Source organism: Dipodomys merriami, unplaced genomic scaffold, assembly GCF_024711535.1.
Source record: "Dipodomys merriami isolate MVZ:Mamm:240054 unplaced genomic scaffold, mDipMer1.0.p SCAF_5, whole genome shotgun sequence".
Classification (NCBI taxonomy): Eukaryota; Metazoa; Chordata; class Mammalia; order Rodentia; family Heteromyidae; genus Dipodomys; species Dipodomys merriami.
This window is the reverse complement of record NW_027206068.1, coordinates 37,577,909-37,604,457: the sequence shown is the minus strand read 5'-3', so window position 1 is coordinate 37,604,457 and position 26,549 is coordinate 37,577,909. Positions and strand designations below refer to the sequence as shown.

The 26,549-nt window shown below is 35.3% G+C and overlaps 1 protein-coding gene across 2 annotated transcripts; it reads right to left on the bottom strand.

Annotated features, from left to right (window-relative positions):
• Positions 1 to 1,897: 1,897 nt before the first annotated feature.
• Dbf4 (DBF4-CDC7 kinase regulatory subunit) lies at positions 1,898 to 26,496 on the bottom strand. Of its 2 annotated transcripts, XM_069996398.1 has the most exons (12): positions 26,286 to 26,496; positions 24,556 to 24,728; positions 18,281 to 18,460; positions 16,068 to 16,118; positions 15,594 to 15,663; positions 15,129 to 15,205; positions 11,397 to 11,433; positions 9,903 to 9,948; positions 7,918 to 8,046; positions 7,458 to 7,572; positions 5,435 to 5,559; positions 1,898 to 2,965 (listed from the first exon to the last, which is right to left on the bottom strand). In XM_069996398.1, exons 1-12 carry the CDS (start codon positions 26,329 to 26,331, stop codon positions 1,996 to 1,998), a joined length of 2,019 nt encoding a protein of 672 aa, XP_069852499.1. In that variant the 5' UTR covers positions 26,332 to 26,496; the 3' UTR covers positions 1,898 to 1,995. The 2 variants fall into 2 exon arrangements, with proteins under 2 accessions (XP_069852499.1, XP_069852500.1); XM_069996399.1 differs by lacking the exons at positions 24,556 to 24,728; positions 26,286 to 26,496 and adding an exon at positions 22,677 to 22,763.
• Between the last annotated feature and the right edge of the window lie 53 nt (positions 26,497 to 26,549).

The following is a 26,549-nucleotide window of genomic DNA, read 5'->3' as shown; positions in this document are numbered from 1 at the left end:
CTGAAGGATCTTTGAAGATTCCCACTTTGATAGTACCTTGCTTACAATAAAGGTTGTGAGGAAATCTGGGAAAAAAGTGAGATTTAAGTACTATCAGAAATTAAAACAAAAAAAATTAAGAGAAAATCACTTTGTTAAAAACCCCAAAACACATTGGGTGAACCTAAAACTTTCTACCTCTCTTGGAGCAGGTTCGTGCATTCTGAGGATCAAGATTTGAAGTCAGCCTGGGCAGGAGAGTCCAAGAGATTGCTTTCTACAATTACTGACCAAAGAACCAGAAGTGAAGGTGCTGCTACCCTTAAGTACAAAAGCTCAGGTAGTGGCCAGGTCCTGAGTTCAACATCCCTAATATCAGCACAGACACACACATACGTCTTGTCTTTAGGAGGAAACATCTTATTGCCAGGGTACATACTACCTGCAAGCAACTGGGTGCAACATCTACAGAATCCAACCCAAATAAACTTTAAGTGGTCTCCTACAAGAGCACTACTGTTCCCAGCCATCTGAAATTTAAGCTTTTTTTTTTTTTTAAGGTGAATACTCATTATAAAACTTTTAGGGATCTCTTAAAAAGTCCTATATAAAAAGTTGTGTTAAGGGGGAGAGAAGGAATGAGGGGGTACATTGTCAAGAAATGTACTAATCTAACTAAACATTACCTTACTTACGTAACTGCAACCACTCTGTATATCACCTTTACAACAAAATAAATTTTAAAAATTAAGTAATGGAGATAAAGTTTAGCTTGACATTTTCGCATTAAATGCAACTAAGGCAAAACAATTTGGGGGCTGAGGGTAAACAGTATCACTGCAAATCGAAGTTGTTAATCTAATGTCTAAGGACCATACAGCAAATATAAATGCCTTTTAATTATTTAGAAAATTTGGGGGAATATAAGAAATTCAAGGGAAGAAAAAACATCTACAAATACTCTTACAAAGTTTTTAGATTCTTTAAAAGGCTGTCTACAAAACCTGACATAGATCCATACAAGATATTCACACTAGTGACAATGCTACAGTAACTTACAAAGGAAACAAGGTTGCATGTGTGCCTAGAATGACTGGTCCTAGGCAAGATATGACTGGTCCTAGGTAAGATACTAGTACAAGTAACAGAGCTGTTGAAAAGCCAGTATTTTAGTCCAAACAATCAACATTTGGGGAGCAATTTCTTTTCAAAAAAATAAAGTTAACATAGTTTTTTTTGTATAACAATGTATTCATGCTATTCAATAGCAGCATTTGTTTACCCAAGAATAAAGCCATTAGTTATAAATGCTCTACTAATATAAAAACAGTCAATAATGTATTATTTTCTTAAAAGTGGAAATTTGTCTTACAAATTAATTTCTTCCTCACAATTTTACCACGAAGTACCTAATCTACATCAATGTTATCCTTCATCAAATAATATCAATTACAAGCTGTCATTTTTGAAGAAATTACTCTCAAAATTATTTGTTAATTATGAATAACAAAAAAAGATGGACAAAGTTACTCTTATGGTAACTTGGTTAAGTTCTTCCTTCTAGATTTTTACTCTGGCCAAATAACCTAACTCTTCAAGGCCAAAATACTTTCACAGACCAATTAACTGGATCACTCTCAAGTTCTATGTTTATAAAAACTTTGGATATTCAAATATAGAAAATAATACACTTTGTCTTTCTGTATGAAATTACATGTATTTCAAGAGATCATGTTATCATAAAAATCTATTTGTGTAAACAATGGACATAACTAAATTTATGATGCTTAATTTTTTTCATACCCACATATTTCTTGAAATTAGTTTTCCATGATAAAGTGGTATCTTTATAATTCTCAGAAAACACAACCACAGAATGGAAAATGAACCACAAGTATACTCCACAACAGGTATCTAATTCTGTAAAAACCTGAAATATTCATTTATTATATTTAAATAGTTCTGTAAACAAAGTAAGCCAAAAATCCTAAAAACTTTAGTATATATTTTTAAACATCAAAAGCCAATAAATGAAGTTGAAGGGGAAGAGAAAAATGTTGATAGCAAAGTATCTGAACTTTCCTTTTCCCAAATATTTAACATTTCACATATACCACTGTTTTCAGTGTAACTTGTAAACCCACAAAACTCTGATTTCTCTCCACTAGTCTGAAATAAGTCCAACAAAGACTGTACTGGTGAAGTACAAATTCTTTTTGCTTCTTGTGCAATAAGAAATTCAGTTTTCTCATCTAATTCGGCATTTGGTTCCAGATTTTCTTTTTTATTTCGTCCTAATAATATTCTCACTTTCTGATGGATTCTACCAGAGGGCAAATCATCAGTTCTGTTGCTGCCACATTCACTGGGTTCCCCAAGAGGACTACAGCATAGAGACTTTGTCTTTATCCTTAGGTGCTCTTGTGAAATGTTCATTGTTGAAAGATCATAACCATGCCCGTTTGTTGCGTGAAGGTCCTTTTCTTTCAGATCTTTTGATGGAAAAAGGTCCGTATTTGACTTTCCTTTTGGTTGAAGCATACTATTATCTGTACTGGGATGAGAAACTTGTACATATGGATGTAGCCTACTCGGACAATGATCCTCTAAGTCATTCTCATGTACAATTAATTTATGTTCAGATGTGTTAAAAATGATCTCCTGGTTATTTTTATATGGAGGTAGGTGTGTAAAGTTCTGTTTTATGTTATTTTCAGTTGCATTTAACACAGAACATTCATTAATTCTTTTCTCTCTAAATCCTCTCAATTCATTTGAAAGGCAGGGGACAGATTCAGAAATAAACACAAGCTTTTGTTCAGGTTCCTGGGTTTCTGCATACAGAATATTCTGCTTCATCACCTTTCCATTATTTTCATTGGCATCTTTCTGGCAAATATACTGCAATTCACATTTTTCTTTTGGCTCAGTCTTTTTCAGGAAATTTGTAGAAACAGAAGAAAGGGATCTAAAGCTGTATTTTATTCTTTATAAAAACAAAAGAAAAATATTAAAATGAATTCCTGAGTTTACATTAATACCTTGAAATATTAAAAAAAACTCACTTAAAATACTATTACAAGAATCTTAATATATTGACAAATTTGGATATTCTTAAAGTAACAAAACTGTAAACATAGTTGAAAACTCTACTGTACCGTCTTCTCATCTACATTCTTTTCCTCCCTCTAAGTTAGCCAATATGGCTAACTTGGTATTTAAAATTAGTCTATGTAAACCAAGGTAAAAGCGTATTAAGCGATCTGGTTTTGACCCTAATTTTGTGGTTAGCATCCTGAAAATGTTTATAACTTCAATGGTCTAATTCAGATTATGCATATTTAACTCATTTTTCTTGGTAATGTGGACAATGAGTATTTTGGGTTAAACCAGCTGCAGAAACATATTATTTATTTTTGTTGGTTGTGGGGCCTGAACTCTGGGCCTGTATCCCTCAGCTCTTCAGCTCAAGGCTAGAGCTCTACCACTTGAGCCACAGCACCACTTCGGACTTTTTCTGCTTATGTAATGCTGAGGAATCGAACCCAGGGCCTCATGCGTGCAAGGCAAGCACTCTAATACTGAGCCACCTTCCCAGTCCCAAGAAACGTATTTATTTTTAAGGAAAAACAGTATCAAAAATTAAGTACCTTCATACTTCTAAATATGGTAGATTAGTTTAAAAATATCCCATAGATATCTGGCCTAAAACATTATTCTTCATGGAACATCTTGATATTCTTAAGATTTATCAGTTTGTACTAGACAATCCTAAATTATGATCCAATTTAAGAAAAGTTAACAGTGCACCAATTATATTTTACAATATATCTATCATAGATAACAATGACAATTATATACTATTTCACTTGACTCTTCTTCCACAATTGTTCCCTTTATATATTATTTATATTATATATTATTCCCTTTATATTTTATTTATATTTTAAGATTTCTTTCGAATAAATAGATGATAAAAATCTAAAACACTAATCCTTTTAGGTTATCTCTTACTAGGCCCAGAGATGTTGAGCAAACTGGCACAGGTGAGACTGGTGCAAAAAAAATAATAAAGGAAAAACAAACTCACAGATTACTAGTTCAGAATTTACTTCAATTTTCAGATAATTTTAAGTTCTTAACAGAAGCCCTATGTAGATTTACTACTCAGAAATATGCTTCCTCTTCAAATGTTATCATCATGAACAATCACCCTGAATGTTACAGAAATTGAACTGTTTCTAAGTCCAAACGTTTTTCTAATTAATCATTAGAAGTTGTATTATAGTGTCTTAACAAACATTAAGAGCTATGATAAGTTGTAATTAAATCATTTAGATTAGCCTAAAAATAGATATGAGGACCAAAGAGTCTACTGAGTTATTAACTCTAGGGAGCTTTCTTATAAAAACATTAAAATTTTATGTGTATTGGAATAATCAAAGCAGGACTCATTTTGTCAAAAACATAGTTACTGTACACTGAACACTGTTCACTGCATTCACACTTGAAAGTTAGTAGTTAGTAAATATTATCAACATGTAGAATTTAACAGAAATATTTAGTGAAAATATAAACAAGACTTAATAGAAGCACTAGAAGAAGTTTTAAAAAAATTTCTTAGGATTGCTGGGTATCAGTGACTCATGATTGTAGACCAGCCTGAGCAAAATGTTCTCAGGACTACACCTCAACCAACAGCTGGGTAAAGTGGCACATACTTACTTCCAGCTGTGTTGGGAGGCTAAGACAGTGAGAATCAAGTTCCATACAAGCCCTATGTTAGTCGAGGCAAAAATGCTCACCAGACCTCATTTAAACAGAAAAACATGGAAGTGGTGGTATGCATCTATTACTCGGTTACTCTACCTATGACCCTATCTTAAAAATAACCAGAGCAAAAAATAGGCATAGGTATGGTTCAATTAGGACAAAGTCTGTGTAGCTAGTACAAAATCCTGAATTCTAATCCCAGTATTGACAAAATAAAACACTTCTCATAACTAAAAGTTAAAGCCCTTTTTAGTTTGTACACCTTTAATCTGATAATTTTATGGTTCTATAACAGGGACTGGCAAACTAGGCAGCATGTAGGAAAAGTCTAGTCAATTTTTCTGAATTCAGCTTTGTGGCAAAAGCCATACTCATTTTATAATAGTAAAGCTGAGCTGTTGTAACAGATACTTTCAGTCAAAAAAAAAAAAAAAATTAACTATCTGGCTCTTAGCAGACACTTTCTTTTCTAAACCACAATATCAACAGAGACTAAAATCAATCAAGGGCAAATGCTTTGACAGAATAGGTAAAGAGAAGAGAAGAAGGTAATAGTTATTTAACCATACTGTGTCTTGAAAGCACATCTACCATCTAAGAAGTAGGAAAGCATTATTTTTAGTGTAATGAACTAATTCAATAATCTAGTAGAATTTAAAAGTGTGGTTGATAAATTAATTACCTTTTCTTTTTAGGTATGTCTCTTTCATATTCCACAAAATCAAAATTTAACTTAGATACAATATCGTCAACAACTTCATATTGGTTACTCTGTGAAAAGCTTCTGTGTTGTTCACTCTGAAGGTGCTAAAACAAAAAAACATAAAATTATAATTTTTAAACAGATGCTTTTGTCCAGATTTTGAATGGTTTCATGTCTCTAAAGCTTGTTTCCAATGACTACTCAACTTCTTCCCTGAAAAAAGACAAAAGAAAACCCTTTACTAGGCTTCAAAATAATAAGTAAAATAAAGGTGACTTATGAGAAACCAGTGAAGTTATTTTAACATTTAACATTTAGTGTACCCTAGTTGTTCTGGAAAACACCTTTCCCCCTATTATAATTGAGACTTAACAGTAGTAGAGCTTATATAGACTATTATACAAAATACGATAAAATAACAGATTAAAAACCCATGAGATATAAAATCCTAGAAGGCAAGTTAAAATAAACAAATGGACCTCAAGTACACATAAAAGAGTCATAAGCGAAAGAAACATTTAACAATAAGCTAAGATTAATAAACACGACATGCTAGGCTCTGTCCAAGGTTACAGGTCAGGAAGCCAGTATTTGAAACTGGGCAGTGTGAATCCAAAATTTCTGCTTTTTCATCAGCTTGCAAACTATCTTTAAGACTTTTCAATCATCTTTCCAATCTTTAAAACTCTTATCTCTTATCTTTTTTTTTTTTAATTTTATTTTATTTTATTTGAGAACATACTGTACAGAGGGGTTACAATTACATTGGCAGGATAATGCATACATTTCTTACCAAGCATTGCAGCCTCCTCCTTTGTTTACCCTTCACCTCCCTTCCCAGCCTCCCCCCTCCCCCCCACCCAATCATAACCCCCTATCTTATCTCTTATATTTATCTTACATGCCCTTCTAATTTTTTTTTTTTTGTAGTTGTTGTTGTTTTTGTTGACCATGGGGCTTGAACTCTGGGCCTGGACACTGTCCCTGAGCTCTTCAACTCAAGGCAATTGCTCTACCTCTTGAGCCACAGTGCTACTTCTGGTTTTCAGGTGGTTAATTGGATATAATAGTCTCATGGACTTTCATGCCGGAGGTTGGCTTTGAACCCCAATCCTCAGATATCAGCTTCCTGCGTAGCTAGGGGCTCTTCTAATTCTTACATTTCTGTTTCTGCTACCTCAAGAGTCCTCAATTTTCAATTTTTTTTACCATCAGTATATGATGAGAAATTATTTAATTGCTCAGGTCCAAAATATAGTCACCTTTCCTTCATCATCTTTCACACTCAGCAAATCTATTAGGAATTTTTAGTACCAACTTTAAAATATATCGTTTGAACATATCTTAAGTACTTCTGCTGCTGTCAAGTTCAGGCCACTATCAGATGTTCTTTGATTATATCAATCAGTTCAGGATCTCCCCTTTTACTTATTTCAATATCTATAATTTTTATTATATCACTTTTCTCTGGTCTCCACTTAAATGTCAGCTTATCAGTTAGGTACTCCTGTAAAGTCTAAATAAATGGCAAAAACTTCATTCCTGTTTTATGTTTTGTCATAGCAGTAATAAATCTTCATCTTATGGTGACAGATTATATTTCCTAACTCTGCATAAGGTAATCTTCACAGAGGTAGGAAATTTGAATCTTTCGTTCAATGCTGATACCCAGCAGTGATCAATGCTTACTTTCCAATATTAATTCCCTTCTAAAAGTCTTAAAATGTAGGATGTTTTATTTTAGCACGTGCATGTAGTTCAGTGACAGAGAGCTTGCCTAGCAAGTGTAAGTCCCTAACTTTGCTCTCTACCAACACACACACACACACACACACACACACACACACACACACACACACACACACACACACACACACACACACACACACACACAATTACAGTTTAAAACTGAAATCAGAATCAGAAGCAGTAATGTAAAATGTAAGTAACAGATACTATTCAATGTTTAAGAAACATCAATATACAAGGAAAACAAATTTACAGTTTCAAGATCTTCATATTTCTGTAAGCAACATTCACAATATCCTTTTTTTTTCTTCTCTTTCAACTGGAGTTGAACTGAGGATCCACCATATTTGTGGCCATCCATTTGGATTCTGGTGATAGAGGTACATGGTAAAAAAATTACTGCTAACCATAGGAATAATTTTTGAAACTGTCTTAAGTTACTATGTATAAAATTTACTATAATTTGTAGACTTCTGGAGAATATTACATTGTTTAAGAGAAATAAGACATACTCATTATTTGCAAATACTTTTTATGTACCCAGCCCAGTTACCTAAAGTTGTAAAACATGGCATGTTTTATAACAGATACAGACATTAACAATGTATATGTGAAAGTAAGCAAAATATTGACTATAAACACATATATTAACCACTACACCACGGCATAAAGTATTTTAAATATTTCTTTTAAAAATGATGATTCAAACTAACCTTAGTTTAACCTGAGTTTGCTTTTGAATGCTAGATGCCTTATCTACATCAAATGGACTGCAGGGCTTCTGAGTAGAATAGTTTATAAAAGGCATATTGGTAAATTGAAGATAAAATGGCCTATACAGTCTAAAAGGAAAAAAAAGGAAAAATACATGAGCTCTTTACTATGAAATAAGTTTCAAAAGTCTTGTATTTCAAAATCATACAATTCATCTGAAATAGAAACTGAATAGAGGTCAACCTCCCTACTTAGGACCAATTTGTAGGCATAATAATCGATGAAACTTTCAAATTACAGCAAAATATACAATACAACCACTTAAAACTGTACAGTTTTGTCATATTAAATACTGATGTCATAACACTTTGAATCATCTCTACAATTATAATTGAAGCTCTGTTGCCATTAAGTTACTTCCTATTCCTCTTTTCCCTCAACTTTTGACAACCACAATCATGTTTGGTCTTATGAATTTGTTACACATATTTCATTTGGTAGGATAAATTTCCACTCTCATTTCACTTAATTTCCTGAAGTCTCATTTCATTTTTTTAAGATTTACTATTCCATTGTGTACATACATATGCTTAAGCTACATTTTGTCTACTCATATTTACTAACTGGTTTTACTAGATTGGTTTTACATTTTAGTATGTACATACACACTTAAATATGTAAATGCTAATATATGTTTATGCATCTTGGATAGCAGCTATCATAAAGCATAGGAAATGGTAACTGTCATTATTTTATATTTCTCTAATGATACCTTTTGTGTTGTAGGAGTTTAAAAACTATATTGTGGATATCAATCGCTTACTAGATAAACCATATATACAAATACTTCTTCCATTTGCTAATTATCTTTATACTGTATTCTATCTAAGAAACCATTGCCAAATCCAGTATCATTAAGTATTTCTCATGTTTTCTTCTAAGATTTTTACAGTTTTATATCTTAGATACATTTTTAAGTTAATTTATGTATGGCATAAGGTCCAATTTTATTCTTTGCATGTAGGTATGTTCCCTTAATCTTCGTTCAAATGACTGCCCTTTTTCCCACTGAATGATTTTTCCCTATCCCTGTTAAAATCAACTGACCATGTGATGGTGTGCTTCTGGTATTGTACTGTACTGTCTTCTATTGTATTCTACTCTGCTAACCTATTTGTCTGCCTGACTGCCAGTATCAAATGTCCTGATTATTGTAGCTTTGTAGAGTTTTGAAATAAAAAAATGTGAGAAATCTAGATTTGTTCTTTTAAAGAATTATTCTGGGTATTTGAGGATTCTTAAGATTCCAATTTTAGGGTAGAGTTTTTTTACATCTACAACATAAAACAGTCATTAGAACCATTATATAGATTACAGTGGATCTGCAGATTAATTTGGGAAGTATGGATCAATATCTTAAGAATAAGAAATCTTCAGTTTAATACTTAGTAATTCAGTAGCAAACTTTTAAGCAGCATATGTAGGGTTTTTGATTTTTTTGTTGTTGCTGTTTATTTTTGCTGGTATAGTAGCTCAAATACAGAGACCTCAAGCTTGCTCACCTTTCTTGCTGGAAGCTGATGTTCTATCATTTGAGCCAAGCCTTTGGGTTAACTGGAGATGGGGATCTGAAGAAATTGTCTGCCCTGGAGTGACTTCAAACCTCAATACTCCAGACCTAAGTCTCCTAAGCAGCTATGATCACAGGCATAAGCCACCAGTGCCCAGCTTTTTATTAGTGCTTCTTACTTATAATGGAACCCACATTTAACTAGAAATGACTATTTGAAATACTAAAATATGAGTTGGTTTCATGAGTACTCTTAATCAAATAGTTCAAACACATATCTACTATATGATGAAATTAAATTTAGTCTTGAAGTAATGGTACATGCATATTTGACCAATATAAAGGAACTTAATCATATTAATGGAAATAGATTTTTCCTTAATACTGTACTGAAATCAGAGATTGGACACTTACTGATCCATATCTTCTACCTTTATAAAAGGCTTCTTGAGTCTTCCTCCTTGAAGATATAGAAAACACAATGTTAGATACCCATAAATCAACAACTTCTTGTAAATAAAACTTTAGTTGGAACTATTTTCCAATATCATCCCATTTCCAGACACAATTGCAGTTGTCATATTCTGAGATTCTTTTTTTTTTGGTCGGTCGTGGGGCTTGAACTCTGGGCCTGGGCACTGTCCCTCAGCTCTTCAGCTCAAGGCGAGCACTCTACCACTTGAGCTACAGCGCCACTTCCGGTTTTCTGGTGGTTTATTGGAGATAGGAGTCTCACGGTCTTTCCTGCCCGGGCTGGCTTTTGAACCGAGATCCTCAGATCTCAGCCTCCTGAGTAGCTAGGATTCCAGGCGTGAGCCACCAGCGCCCGGCTTCTGAGATTCTTAAACTGAATGGAGGTAACAGTCTATGAACAGAATTTAGAAGAATTATAATAGAAAAATTTGAATTGTAATAGAAAAAATATTTATTTTTACTAATGTATAACATAATTTAACATTTTTGCAATTATAAACAATAAAACATACCTAGTATTAGCAACTGTAACTTTGATAACAGAAACAGCAGATATTTTCACATATTACAGGTTTCTAAAAAGTTTCACAAATCAGTTTAAAATTACTGTAGAAATTTAAGATATTACTGGTAGACTGTGTGTTTGTGTGTTCTGATGGCACTGGGATTTGACCTCAGCCTCAAACTTGCTCAGCTTGTACTCCCATAACTTGAGTCACACTTCCAGCCCAGCTTTCTGCTGATTACATTGAAGATGGAGATTAGAGCACTTTTCTTCCCAGGATGGCTTTTGAACAGTGATCTTTCAGGTCTCAGCCTCCTAATTAGCTAGGATTGAGTATTAGCTAGGTACCCACTGGCAGTTCCTTAAGATGTTTATACTGTATAAAAAGCACCGCTGGTGGCTCATGCCTGTAATATCTACACAGGAGACTGAGATCTGAGGACCTTGGTTCAAAGAGAACCCGGGTAGGAATGTCCGTTGAGACTCTTATCTCCAATTAACCACCAGAAAACAGTTCAAGTGGCAGAGTGCTAGCCTGGATCTGAAGAGTTCAGGGACAGTACCCAGGCCCCCCAGTTCAATCCCCAAAACAAACAAATAAAAAAAGCAGGTATATCACTATTAAAAACTAGTTCATATATTTTAATATAACTGATTTTAGTGATAATCCAATAAAATCTTATGCTAAATTTAAAAAATTTTTTAATAACATCTTATAATTTATAACAAAAAAGCAAGTATATCACTACTAAAAACTAATAGATACATTTTAATATAAGTGATTTTTCTGATAAGCCAATGAATTTTTCCTATATTTAAAAAATGACCATAAAACCTATATCACTAAATGGCCATTTATATGATCTTAGAAGATCATGTTTTGTGTTTAGAAGCAACTCAAATATAATTAGACATATCAAAATACTTACTTCTTGTTTTTTGTGTTCCAATAACAACTCTTTTCCCCTATAAAAATAGAGATAAATAGACTAGGTCAAAGCACAACAAAATCAGCACCAGGAAATATGTACATGCAAGAGAAGGAGTGGGACCAAGGGCAGAGGGGTACACAAATGAAGGGGGATAGTAGAGGAGAAGTAATCAAGAATTTGTTGTATATACTATGAAATTAAGGAAAGGGAATGGGTGGATTGAAATGGAGTGACACTGAATCAAGATGAATTATATTCATAAACTGCTTTGTTAAATGGCAAAAAATAAAAAGATTGCATCCTTCTCATCAAAATAAATAATTAAAAAAACTGGTGTGGCTGGGCATTGGTAGCTCACGCCTGTAATCCTAGCTACTCAGGAGGCTGAGATCTGAGGATCTGAGTTCAAAGCCAGTCTGGGCAGGAAACTCCATGAGACTCTTATCTCCAATAAACCACTCAGAAAAGGGGAAGTGGTACTGTGGCTCAAGTTGTAGAGCTCAGAGACAGTGCCCAGGCCCAGAGCTCAAGCCCCACAACAGACCAAAAAAAAAAAAAAAAAAAAAAAGACTAGGTGTGAAAGTATAATGAAAACAGCTATTACAATTGTTCTATGTTTATATGACAAAAAATAATGGAAAATTATTATATCAAATGGGGGGGGGGAAATGAACTCAACCAAAGAAATTAAAACAAGATTATTCAAGAATTGAACCACTTAAATATATTAATTTTAAAAAAGAATTAAAGATACTAACCTGGTAGAGTATTGCAAACTACATGTTACAAAATATTCATCAAGTACTTTGTAGTCTATATAACCGTTTTAGCCTTCTCAAGAAAAATCAACCACTAAAGAAAATGAATAAAGGAATTGGTCAAAAACTTACTACTCTGTCAGTTCACTACACTGTGAAATAAATATTCTGCAAAACAATCAGTCCCACTGATCATAAATAAAACCTTTGGACAGCATTCAATAAGAAACTATTTTAATATTTAAATATTTAATAGAGTATGCACACTGTGGAGAGTTGATAGATGTGGCACAATGACTAGCTAAAACTATACCAACTTCATCATTCTAGCTAGAATAATTGAAGTAACTTCATTGTACAAACAATACTAACAATCTCTGCAATTTTAACTTTCTTTCCTTCCTGAGTTGCCTCCTAATGGTGGGTGCTATGATCACACTAAGAGAGTAACTTTGTCTATTGTACTATACATAATTACTAAACAGCACATAATTTCATGTCATTTTGTGTGTGTGTGTGTGTGTGTGTATGTGTGCTCTCATGCATGGCAGTATGCGACTCAGGATCTCATATTCTCACCATTTTCACTGTAGGCTAATGCTCCACTGTTTGACCCACATCGCTACTTCCAGCATTTTGCTGGTTAATTGGAGATATGAATCTCTTGCAGTTGTCTGCTCAGACTGGCTTTGAAGCTTGATTCTCAAATCTCAGTCTCCAGAGTAAATAGAATTTATAGGTGTGAGCCACTTTTTCTAAAACTCTAAAAACAAAATCATTTTGTTTTTCCTCGGCCCTTTCCCCCCACTTGACTGTTCATTTTAGTTTACTGATGCTTCATTCTGTCATTTAGATTTTAGTATTAAGACCACCCAATAAATTCTGAATCTCAGTTTTTCATTTCTATGATCTCTGTTACATTTTTAAGAGTTTCTTTTCTATTGCCAATTTATGTTCATTTTTCAGTCTATTTACATTCACTTTTAAAGTATTTTCTAATAATTCTGACATGAAGAGTATCTTGGTGCTGGCATTTGTTTTAATCTGTTTTAGCTTTCAAAGACATATGATGAGGCTTTGTGCTTAGCCTGCACAGATATTACATTTAAATTAGTCATGTTTGGGCAGTGGTTTAACTAAGGGGTTAATTCCATTTTCAAAGCCCTTACTATGTTTGTTATAGCTCCATCCTTATGTATAACTTTAAAGTTAACCTGAGCACATGTGTGAATTTATATAGAAAGTTAAAGATTTCTTTTTCCAGCTTTGTCCTTTACAGGTATGAGCCACCAGACATCAGTGAGTTCATGTCTTTATAATACAGTCAGTCTCTAAGAAACTGCCTTTCAATTCCATTTATTTAAGGGTAGAATGAAGAAAAAGACCACTGGAAAATGATCTGAAAAACATGAGAAGCAAGAGAAAAGCAAAGAGATGACAGAAATTCCAGAAAAGAACAGGTATAAGGAGGGAACGGACAATTTCTGGGAGAATGAGTATGTCTGGTTTACAAAGTATCCAAGTGATTTGGCAAATCTGACAGGAAATTTATAACTTGTAGGTTGAAAAATGATTGGGAAGGGGCTGGGAAGGTGGCTCAGTGGTAGAGTGCTTGCCTTGCATGCATGAGGCCCTGGGTTCGATTCCTCAGCACCACATAAGCAAAAAGAAAAAAGCTGGAAGTGGCGCTGTGGCTCAAATGGTAGAGCGCTAGCCTTCAGCTGAAGAGCTGAGGGACAGTGCCCAGGCCCAGAGTTCAGGCCCCCCACGACCAGACCCAAAAAAAAAAAAAAATGATTGGGAAGTATGAGAGGAGATCTGGGCAGTATAGAGAGGAATTATAAAGCTAGAGCAATGCATAGGATATGGAAGTATCAAGAGAGGTGTTATTGTATTTGTTTTTAAAAAACAGAAATGGGCTGAATATCTATAAAGGCTTCAATGAAAAAACTAGGCAAAAGATAGAAGATAGGGAATTCTAACAGAGTACAATGCTCAATATGGTAGTTTAACAAATATCTGTTTATCTATTATATCATCTAGAGCAATCAAAAAGCACATTCTTATTTATCTTCCAAAAATGGGTTCACTATATTAGAAATGTATGTGGTTATCAGCTAATTTTAGCATTTTTCTATAGAATAAACGAAAGTATTTAAGAACAGAGGTAATGACAAGGAGTGGGAGGGGAGTGGGGAGAACACCAAAAAAAGTATGCCACAATCCCAGGAACTACTTTTATTTGCCCTAAGTACAATCCTGAAGGGCAATCATACACATCAATTTAGAAATATTCATATAATATACACACTGCTAAAAAAATTTTTTTTTTGGGTCCAGTCGTGGGGCCTGAACTCTGGGCCTGGGCACTGTACCTCAGCTTTTCAGCTCAAGGCTAGCACTCTACCACTTGAGCCACAGCACCACTTCCAGCTTTTGTCTTTTTGCTTATGTGGTGCTGAGGAATCGAACCCAGGGCCTCAGGCATGCAAGACAAGTGCTCTACCACTGAGCCACCTTCCCAGCCCCGACTGTTAGAAAATTTTATCGATGTTTTTTACATTGCAGGAAAAATTTAAGACACACATAAATAAAATGTTGAACTTGATAACTTTCTATTTTTGTGCCAGTCCTGGGACTTGTACACAGGGCCTTGGTGTTTTTTAATCAAGGCTAGGACATCGACCACTTGAGCCACAGCTCTAACTCTGGCTTTCTGCTGGTTAATTATAGGTAAGTGTTTTATGGACCTTCCAGCCCAAACTGGCTTTAAAATGTGATCCTCAGATCTCAAGTCAACTGAGTAGCTAGGATTATAGGTGTGAGCCACCTGCATGTGGCTTGATGGCTTTTTAAAAGTAGTTAGAATATTTTTTGAAGACAACAATTTTTATCAAACTACATTTATATGTATATAAGGAACTATCACAAATAAACTGTATAATAAACAATTTTTTAAAAGACAACATACCACATCTCTTATAGAAGCACTTGGTTTCTTGAGCAAACACAGTTCTTTCTTCCTTTGTTCAATGTAGTGTCTAATGTCTTATTAAAAAAAAGAATTCAAGATCAGCATTTTATTGTTGGAGTAAAATGGGGACACACATACACACGCACTTTTTTTGGTAGTGCTAGTGTTTGAACTCGAGTTTCACACTAGCCAGGCAAGTACTCTACTACTTGAGCCAATACTTCCTCCTCCCCTTTTTGGTTAAGTTCTTGGATACAGTATTATATTTTTGACAAGGACTGCAATTTTTCAACTTATGCCTGTCAGGATGCTAATCTTAATACCTGGCTAACTACTGTAATAGGTGAATGATTTACTATTACAGGTAAATCCCTTTTACCAAGATTTCCATTATGTAGCTAGGAACCAAGGGATAGATATGGGCACTTATAAAATGTCAAAAGACAATTTTAGGATCCTTACCATCAATATGAAGAATTTTTACACCCCACGACAAGGCATTTGATAATATACTATTCGAAGGAATAAAATCCTGTAAAATAGAAATTTGAGAATTTGTCTAGGAAACTGCTCTTTAAAATGAGTCATTTAAATAATATTTAAAGCTTTATATCACCAAAGTGGTTATTCATAAAAGTTCCTATAAAGTTTTAGTAGCAGTAAGACTATATATTTTTCTTTTGGAATTTCTAAAATAACACACAATATTTCCATACTCTTGGCAATTTAGTGTGTGCTATAAGGCAAATTTCAAAAGCTTTCAGTAATACATTAAAAGGCCACAAGATGGGGATGTTTCTTCATTAAAAGGATTTTTTGTAAAATGAGGTTTTTCCTGTTAGAAATGAATGGAAGAGTATTTCAAGGGTATATATAACTTGCAGCTGAATTTTTAATGACAGAATATACAGGGTGAACTTTTAAAGTTCCACTTACATGATCCTTGATAGCTTTTTCGACTAATAGTTTTCCCCGGCTTAGATACACCTATAGAAAGACCAAGGAAGACACACTTAAAGAGAGAAATAGTGGGTGAATACAGTCATAATACTCAATGTATTTATGTGAAAATGGAACCAGGAAGTTTGAAATAATGGCTGAAGTTGGAATATACTGATGGGGTAGAATAGGTGGTGACAATGATCGAGATGCATTTACACATAAATTGATATGTCTAATCAAAATCCCTTTGTACAACTATTTAAAGATAATACAAAAAAATTAACTACAAGGTTTGAAAAGAGTTGTAATTGCGTCACTGCAGTAAAGGTTTGTTGGAAACATAAATAATATAAATACAGAATTTCTTTAGGATCTTGGCAAAATAACTAAGTCTTAGGTCAGTATAATAGCAAATTCTACTCAATGCAAAAAATAAAATACTTAAGTTCCACTGGACTTTAAAAATTTTTATTGTCAGTCATGGGGCTTGAACTCAGGACTTGGGCGCTGTCCCTGAGATTTTTTGCTAGAGGCTAGTGCTATACCACGTTGAACCATAGCTCCACTTGCGGTTTTCTGATGGTTAATTAGAGGTGAGAGTCTAACAGGCTTTCCTACCTGGGCTAGCTATGAACCCTAATCTTATCTTAGCCTCCGGAAGAGCTAGAATTATAGGTGTGAGCTACCAGGACCTGGCTCCACTAGACTTTTTTGCTGGTCTTAGGGCTTGAACTCTGGGCCTGGGAGATATCCCTGAGCCTCTGTGCTTAAGGCTAGCTTTACCATTGTAGCCACAGCTCCACTTCTGGCTTTTTCTGAGTGTTTACTGGAGAGAAGAGTCTCATGGACTTTCCTGCCTAGGCTGGCTTTGAACATGATCCTCAGATTTCAGTCTCCTGAGTAACTAGGATTACAGGCATTAGTCACTGGCCCCTGGGCAAACTTTTATTTTCAACATGCTCTTTAGCTGAAAGAATGCATGGGACTTCGTTTTTCTTCAATATTGTCTCTTTTCTGAAGAAAATTCTTTTGTAACTCATTTTTCCTATTAGTTTCATCCTCATTTTCCCTACTTTTCACATGGCTATAGTAGATCAGTTGAAGGGGGATGTTTTCAAAATAATGTATTTACATTATTTTTACATTAAATTTACATTTATTTTTACATAATTTTATGTTAAACATTTTATCTCGTAATCTCTTCTCCTAATTAAACTTTGTATCTATCTATCAATGTCTGGCCAATGGAGAAGAACAAATATGACATCAGTAATTCTGTAAGAAAAGGGGGCAACCTGTTGCCAGAGCGATCCCACTTGAGGCTTTGTAGGCCTTGTTGACTCATCACAATCATTGAATTCTGCCAGATGTTCAAAAACAACTATAAGTAACACATACAAAAGTCAAAAGTCATTATGGTTATGTTCTAATTACACCTGATGGACAATAAAATCTGAATTTCAATGATTTCTCATAAAATATTCTTTTGATTTTATTTTCCCCTATCAACCAAAAAAAAAAAAAAGAACGATGACATACCAGCTATCGGAAAACAGGCAGCAAGCCATATTTGGCCAATTTACTTATTTCTACTTGGAAATTTGAAATGGCTTCCCATTTTTTCTTTCTTTTGCCAGTCTGGGGCTTGAACTCAGGCCCTAAGCACTTTCCCTGAGCTTCTTTTGCTAAGGGTTAGCACTCTACCACTTGAGCCACAGCGCCTCTTGTAGCTTTTTCTGTTTATGGGGTACTAAGGGATTCTTGTAGCTTTTTCTGTTTATGGGGTACTAAGGGATCAAAGGCAGGGCTTCATACATGCTAGGCAAACACTCAGCCACATTCCTAGCCCTCCATTTCTTCTTTGTAAGAGTTTATTAACTTTCAGTTGTGAATTACTCTGAAAAACAAAAGCCAACCTAGAGTATTCATTAGAAATCAGGATTTACCCTGTACGATTTAAGGGAAAATACCTTTGAAAAAGACAGAAACCTATTTGACAAATGAACAATTATAGGATTACTACTAGAAACCATGAGCTAAATGAGTGGTATATTTATCTAGTCCTACTATTTGGGACAAGGAGATGGAAGGACCAAAAGTTCCAGGCCAGCCTGAGCTACACAGAAAGACAGTCTCATGAAAAAGAAAAGTATGAGATTCTCAGAATTCAGCCTTTCTGAATGCCTCAAAGCTTATTTAACACTTACTGTGTCTGGAGATTTAAATGAACTTCCATCATGGCTGGGATGAGGTGAAGTAGTTTCTGCAGTATATGCAGATTCTGGACTTGGTACAGGAGAGATTCGACCCAATGTCTGTGCATATTTTGCTTCCTTTTTACTTGAAATAAGATAACTGATATCTTTGCTAAGAAATTCTTCAACTCGCTAAAGGAAAAAAATATTTTAAAGTAAGTAACCTATAAGCTGTTTATATACCAGACTAAGTTTAAAACTTTACTGTCATAAAATTTAACATCCTATACATTGATAGTTTTTATGTTACATTTTTCTGAACCTAGGGTTCTGAGGAAGTATAATGGTAAATAACATGTGCTAGCTATTAATCTTAAGTACTTTATTCTAATTAATGAAATCCTCAGTATTATCCACATATTATCCACATTTCTCAGAGGAGAAAACTGAAGACACTGAAGCCACTACAGTAGTAAATAAAAGAATATGAACACAAGATATCCTATATTTTAAGAAGCTTGCACTATGCACCTAAAGTGTGACCAAATTACTTAAGTGTTTACATTTAATTAACTTAAATATCTAAAATAGCTTGTTGGAAGATAATTACCCCACTAAAACATTTAAAAATAACTGCTTTAATTGTTGCAATTTATAAATGCCTATGCCAAAGCCATTATTACTGTAGATTACCCATATCTAGAGGAAGGAAAATTAAGCAGAAACTATAATACTAATAGTAGCTGAGCACCAGCAGCTCATGCTTATAATCCTAGTTACATAGGAGGCTGAGATCTGGAATCTATTCCAGGCAGAAAGTCCTCAAGTCTCCATCTCCAACTAATGAGCAAAAAGTTGGGCTACAGACATGACTAAAGTGACAGTTCCAGACATGAGCAAGAAAGCTGAATGAACTCAGGGGTTGTGAGTTCGAGTCCCAGCACCTGAAAAAAATAAATAGCTTTATAAAATGCAACCCAGGTACAGGTGACTCACATAGGTAATCCTAGCTACTCAGGAGGCTGAGATCTGTCAGCTTTATGAAAGAAAAGCTCAAGGACAGTGCCCAGGCCCTAAGTTCAAGCTCTAAAACTGGTTCACACACCCAAAAATATGCACATTGAGCAAAGTACAGGTGGTTCATGTCTGTATCCTAGTTACTCAGGAGGTTGATATTTGAAGGATCAAAGTCAGGCTAAGCAGAAAAGTCTCCGGGATTCCATTTCCAATTGACTAGCAAGAAAGCAGAGCACCAACCCTGAGTAGGCAAGCCAGCACTGAGTTCAGTTCCTAGAACTGGATTAAATAGATGCTGAGTAAAAACACGACTAAACAGAAAGGTATTCCTCATCAATAATTATAAAGTTCTGCTTAAGTGAAGACTTCTAAAGTCAATTTCATCTAATCACTACTTAGAACTTGTCAGGAAGATTAAACTTAATTAAATGCAAATCCTTTTTTCCTGCTCAGCCATAAATTCAGTTTTGCTAGCCAGCTAATAAAACATATACATGTATTTGTTCTAAGAATTACAAACTCATGTAAGACCAGGAAATTCATATATATATATATATATATATATATAATATATAATATATAATATATATATAATACTATCTTCATTTTCAGAAATGCAAATCCTAGAAATACCACAACTTTTAATTTTTCAAGAGAAACACAATTTCCTAAAACATTTTATTTGGACCAAACATAAAGCACTTTGATCATTTCAGAGTATAATTCAACGGTAACAAGCTATTTGCCATGTTACACAATTATCATTACTATCCATTCCATAACTTTTTCAGGATGCTAAATTTAAAAGCCAGCCTGGGCTGGCTTTGAACCTCAATCCTCAGCTCTCAGTCTCCCCAGTAGCTAGGATTACAGGTGTGAGCAGTGGTGTCCACCCCACCCAGCCACTTTCTTATTCTTTGATAGTAGCCATACAAATTGGAACGACACACTGTGGATTTGATCTGTAATGCCCTAATGATTAGATTGATGAGCATCTCTACATGCTTGCTGGCTATCAGTACTCTTCTTTGAAGAAATATAGGTCTTTGGCCTATTTAAAAATTGAGTTGTTTTCTACTGTGGGACTGTAAAAAAGTGTCTATATATTCTTCACATTAATTACTTATCAGATATAAAATTTACAAACAGTTTCTACTATTCTCCAAGCTATCATTTCACTTTATAATTTCCTTTGAGCCACAGAGTTTTTAATTTTGTCTAAAGTCCAATTTATCCACTTTTTTCGTTCATTGTATATGCCTTTGGAATTATATCCAATAAATCATTGCCAAATCCAATCATTTATATAAGGGGAAATCCAGATTTCTCCCTGTATTTTCTTCTTTAAAAAAATTAATTTTGTCAAGGTGCTGTACAGAGGGGTTACAGTAACATACGTAAGGTAGTTAGTACATCTTACTGTCAAACTTGTTATCCCCTCCCTTATTTTTCTCCCAGTTTCCCTTCCCCCCAAGTTTTATAGTTCATTTCCAACATATTGTCTAATGAGTAACACTGCTACATTGGTTTGCCCTTTGTCCTAGGATTTTACCTTTTGCATTTAGTTCTTCCCAAGCTCAAAATATGTTGGAAATTTTTAAGTTGCACTAACCCTGTAGATAAGTATTTCTATTTTAAGTTCATTTTGCTTGGTATGTTCCTACGAGGTCTTCAAGATCCAGGTGTAACATCTCTTATGAGTGGCTAATGTCTGAGAGGCCATTCTCATCTATGAATTATAATAGCAATGTCTTTGTATTTCTGCTGAAACAGCCACACTTCTCTATTGTATATTGTCTTAACCTCCTGCTAAATCGGTAATTCTTACAAAGTAGACCTTATCCTACTTATTTTTACATCCTCAGCACCTAAAGCAGTGCTGGTATATAGGAGACATTGGCGGAATAATTTCTGAATGAAGTTCCATGTGCTATATATATCTTTTATTTTTTGGTAGTAGTGAAGTTTTAACTCATGGCTTTTGCTAAACAAATGCTCTACCTTCTGAGCCATGTTGCCTATTCTTTTTCATGTTTGTTTGTTTTTTTCCAGAGGGTCTTGTGCTTTCTGTTGAATCAACCATTCTGTGAAGCTAGACTCAAATGCTAGCATGCTGTTTATTAAGATGAGATGGAGTTTTGCTTTTTGGCCAGGCTGGCCTCAGACTATTACTCTCCCAAATGCTGCCCTTCAAGTAGCTGGACAGGAATGACCACCTGGCTGGCATCACATATATATGCTCTACATACTATATGTATTTGTTTAATTAGTATTACTACAGTATTTGATTTATTAGAAATGTATGCCTTTCAAAGAGTAAACTCAAAATTTATTTCTGATGACTCAAGGTCACAACACAAAATATATAACTCTTGTTTTCAAATTCATGACAGACCATGGTATCATCCCTTGCATATCTGTTTTCCTCCAACTGCCCTATTATAATCAAAACTATTTAGATGTGGATCTAAATGTAGTTAGTTTTATCATGGTCTATGTAACCCAGACCTGTGACTCAAAATCTTCCTGCCTCAGCCTCCCAAATATTCAGATTGTAGGCATGAGTTGATCAAAGCCAGCTCAGCATCATTAAGACAGTATTGCTTTTCTTGCCACTATTAAAGATAATTCTTCATTATGTCTGAATTTACTGCTCTATACTTAGTGTTTAAATTGATTAGATATGCCATAGAGATAAATGATATTAATATATTTTTATTAGAACTAGAAAGAAAACAGAATTGGTCAATTAAACAAAAAGAAACCATCAGGGATGATCTGAAGCAAAGTAATAAAAAGGATAAAGGGAGTGAGTAAAACTGAAATTTAAAGAATAATTACATTCTTTTAAAGGAATGTCTATTCAATAAAATTAGTTATTAATACTGTATCCTAACCCTTACAATTCATGTCTAGAGATCAAAGTTCCTTTATATTCACATAGGCAATCTTTATGACAAAATCTTTTTAGTGATAGAAATGGAAAATGTACTAGAGACAGAAGTCAGGACCTAAAGAATGAATACAATTGAATTACATGGGAGAGACAGTATGAGGAGAGATTAGACAATTCTTTTTAAAGTTAGTAAGTCAAATTAAACTGGGAACTTACAACTTTGGGAAAAATTTTGAAAACATGCTTTTAATATGCTCATAAAGGTACCTAAAACCATTTTAGGATAGAGATTTTAAGTGTGTAAGATCAAAGAGCTTAACAACTACTTTGTATGGCAGAAATAATTAAAAATTTGTCTAATTAAAGTAGTAGAGAAACTGCTTTTGGAATGGGGAAGAAAACACAACAAGGGTAAGAGTAGGGATGGAAAGAAGGAACAAAGAAAAAAGGAGGAAAGAAAGGACCAAGAAAGGAAAGGGAGGACAGGATTCCTACCATAGCCACTGTGCTACGACTTTAGCCAGAGTTCTTCTTTTAGGCTTTCAATTTTGGACTTCTGAATATTATTTTTCTGAAGGATTCCACATCTTTAAAACATAAATAAATTACCACTGATTTAGAAAAACTAAACCTAGAGTTAACAGGCTAATCACCATATTTTAAAAAGCTAGAAAACTGTGTATTATGCAGCTACAGTCCAGCCACTGTAAAGGAAGAGAATTGTGGTGTGTTACTCTGGAATACTTAGATGATTACTACTCTGATTAGACCAGTCACATATCATCTCTGGACCTCAAGTACTTCATTTCTAAAATAAAGAAATCTTCACCCTAGACTAAAGCCCTTAACTAATTAACAACACACCCTTGGGAGATAACATGAATATGGTGGCAGAGCTATTAAACATTACATTTACAAATGCAGTTATATGGGCATTATGATTAGTATAACTCCTATTATAAACATGGGACTTTTCACATGTGAAAATAAACAGCAAAAATAGAAAAACTTTTAGAAGATAGGTAAGTAAAATATCACAACAAGTGCTTCCAGAAAACTTAAATATTTTGGGTTTCTAGCCTGAGAGTAAAATGATAGGACTCATGTAATCAAAGTTGTTAATCTTGAGAAACTTAAAGTCTAATAGGAATTTTGTTTGCATGTGTGCTGGTCCTGGGGCTTGAACTCAGGACTTGGTCCATGTTCCTGAGCTTTTGTGCTCAAAACTAGTGCTCTACCACTTGAGCCAGAGCCCCACTTCTAGCTTTATGGTGATTAATGAGGGGAAAAATTCCTCAAGTACTTCCCTGTGTGGGATGGCTTAGAATTGGGATCCTCAGATCTCAACTTCTAAGTGGCTAAAATTACAGGCCTAAGCCACCCAGGCTCTACTAGCAGAACTTTTCGAATAAGAAAAATCTTAGTAACTTCACTTGCTAATATTCAACCAGTATTAACTTTAATCCAAAGAAATCTTAGAATTTTACCTGAGTTTTCTAATTTCCTAACCATCTAATCAGCATACAAGGTAGGAAAGAAGGTTAAAAAATTAATCCAAAATTATGTTCCTTTAATGACATTCATTCTGTTTACTTAGTATTTCTCAAGATATGCAGTAGACTCTTGGTATATAGTTAAGTAAAAACTATGAATACTCAAGATATATAGAGTTCAGTAGCATACTTATAATGCTTGATTTATTTCTGGTAACACCACAAAACTTTTGCTAAAGACATGTTGTTTTTCAACAAATCTGCCTTTTGAAATTGTCGCTTAAATTAAGCACATCATATTTCCCCTTTTTGGCTTGGGCAGATTATCCTAACTTTTTTACTTTGCACATTTTCATAAAATTAAGTACAGGGAAATAGTAGACAGCAAGGTGATTTTTGTCAACTGAGCTATACAGTGCACACAATTTTCATTTTTGAAATTGGTTTGATTTTTTTACATTTACTTTTGACCTTGCTCAGTCAAAACCATACATAATAAAACCACAAATAAGTGGGCTATATGCATATGATATATAGCTCTTCAATAATTATCATCAAGCAGCTCTTGTTATCTGGAAGACAACCTAACATCACAATGAGAAGGCAATGAGCAGTTTACTGGGATACGGGAAATTTTATTTCTTACATTTTGGGAATTGGGACTACCAATCAGAGATACCTGAATATTTTGTCCAGCTACAAAGGATTAAAAGATAATGTTTTTCTTTCTTTTTATTGGCTTTAGGAACTGAGTCTAAGGTCTCACGTATGCTAGGCAGGTGCTCTACCACTTAATGTCACTTCCAGGCCCCAAATAGCTTTTCATTAATGCTAAACAGAATAACAGATTTAAAAAAATTGAGTGTACACTTTTCACTTACCCCTCCCAGATCCTTTATGTCCTTCTGAAGTTTTTCGGATATAGTGACAGAAGGTAAGTCAAGGTAAAATATTTTCCCCCAAAATGGCTTGTATTTGGATTTTTCTGGTCTGCTCTCAGGTTTCAGAGAATTCAAAGATAGTCTGTTCTTTTCATTTTTGACTTGGAGTCCACCTGTTATTTAGAAATGCTCAGAATTAAATATTTACGCAAATGAAATTTTTACTGTTTAAAATGTCATTATGTAATGCTATAGAAAGGAGAAATCCTTATGGTCACATCAATGTACTTACATTACAATTTAGGACAAAGCAAAATGACTATGTGCATTCAGATTGTATGCTGAAAAGTAACAGTTGAATCAGTAGGAAATATTCTTGTATGTATTCCTACTTTACATATTAAGGAATGGAACTAAATAAACCTCTCTCTCTAAAAGGATTCTTTCTTAGGGAAGTGGGGCTGTGGCTCAAAGTGGTAGAGCCCTAGCCTTGAACAAAAAAGATCAGGGACAATGCCCAGGCCCTGAATTCAAGCCCCACGACTGACAAAAACAAAAGATTTCTTAGGATGCAAACTTCACCTACAAATATTTACCCAGTGTATGATGTTCCCTTGAACAATCAAATCCAATACATCAAATTTTTAATTTTCAACCACTAGGAAACCAATTTTTTAAACTTTTTTCTAATTCTTAAAATTACTTTTAGTTTTACCAAGATTCAAATTCAAACAGTTCCTTTGTCAGTACAATTCATCTTAATCAGTAACACTCCTTTCATCATTCTCCTCCATTTCTTCTCCCCACCCAATCCCCTCTACCTGGTCCCATTTACCCTTGACCTCACCTTCCATCCCACAACACGGGTTCCAGATCTCTGGCATACATTCTGTTAAACTGTTAAGTTAGTCAAAAGAAGTTTCACCACTGGAATACAAATGTCAAATAAAACACTTGCCTAGGCAAAATGACTGCTTCAGTGACATTACTTAGTCCTTTAAGGACTAGTGAGTGAAATTTTAGTTTCCTGTACAGCCTGTCTGTTAACGAGAATTACACGCTCTGTGTATGTACGTGTGACTAAACTGATAACCTGGGAGCTACACCACTACATTCACTTCAGCTGAGACAGGAGCGAGCGCTGACCACACACATACACGCTTCCTATTTAACTTAATATTTAACTTTAATCAAATGAAGCAACTGAGAATGAAGTAGGCTTTTGTTTCCGTTTGTCTAGAAAGTCGAAATCGGCAATGAGTGTTAAAATACAAATGCTTCCACCCAAAAAGAAAAACCTGAACACCCAAAGTAAACAACCCGGCAACGACAACAGCGACGAAGATCCACCCACAACCACACTGATTATGAACTGAAAGCTTTCATACAGGGAAGCGAGTGCGCAGGCTCCGAGGGCGGTCGCCGGGAGGGGCCCCGTCGCCGGCGGGTTTCTGCCTGGGGTTCCACCCGGGGCTGCGGGACTGCGGGCCGGGGCGGGGGCCGGGGCTCCCGGACAGCGGGCCGGGCCGGGCCGGGCCGGGCGAGCGCGCGGAGCCCGCGGGATCCCACCCCGGCCCGGACACCACCCCGCGCGCAGCCTTCCGGCGGGCGCCAGGACAGAACCAACCGGAAGGGGAAGGAAGCGGCGGGAGAAGGCGTCGGAGTCCACGGTGGAACCGCGGGAGGAGGACGGGGTTAAAGGGGCGGCAGACGCCGGAGGGGCCTCGTACCCTGGAAACGGCCGCGGCTGTGGATCCTCATGGTTTCGGGGTTCATAGCATCCGCCGGACACCTACATGCTGGGTCCCCAGCGGGAGCCGCGACCTCCGGCCGCGAGAACCAGGCCGTGCTGTCGACTCGCCCGCGGCCTCTCTTCTTCCACGGGCCACCGCGTTCCCGCGGAAGAGGAGAGGCGTCCGCAGGCCGGGTTTCTAGGTCGGGCCGCGAGTCCCGGGCGCTGGCGAGGACGCAGAAAACGCACCAACGAGTGGGCC

Coding starts and splice junctions, on each gene's coding strand:
- Dbf4 (XM_069996398.1), bottom strand. CDS start 26,331: ATGAACCCCGAAACCATGAGGATCCACAGCCGCGGCCGTTTCCAGG. Junction 7,573..7,917: donor CAAACTCAGGTTAAACTAAG/GTTAGTTTGAAT, acceptor CTCTATCACCAG/AATCCAAATGGATGGCCACA. Junction 5,560..7,457: donor AATATGAAGATCTTGAAACT/GTAAATTTGTTT, acceptor TTTTTGTTTTAG/CACCTTCAGAGTGAACAACA.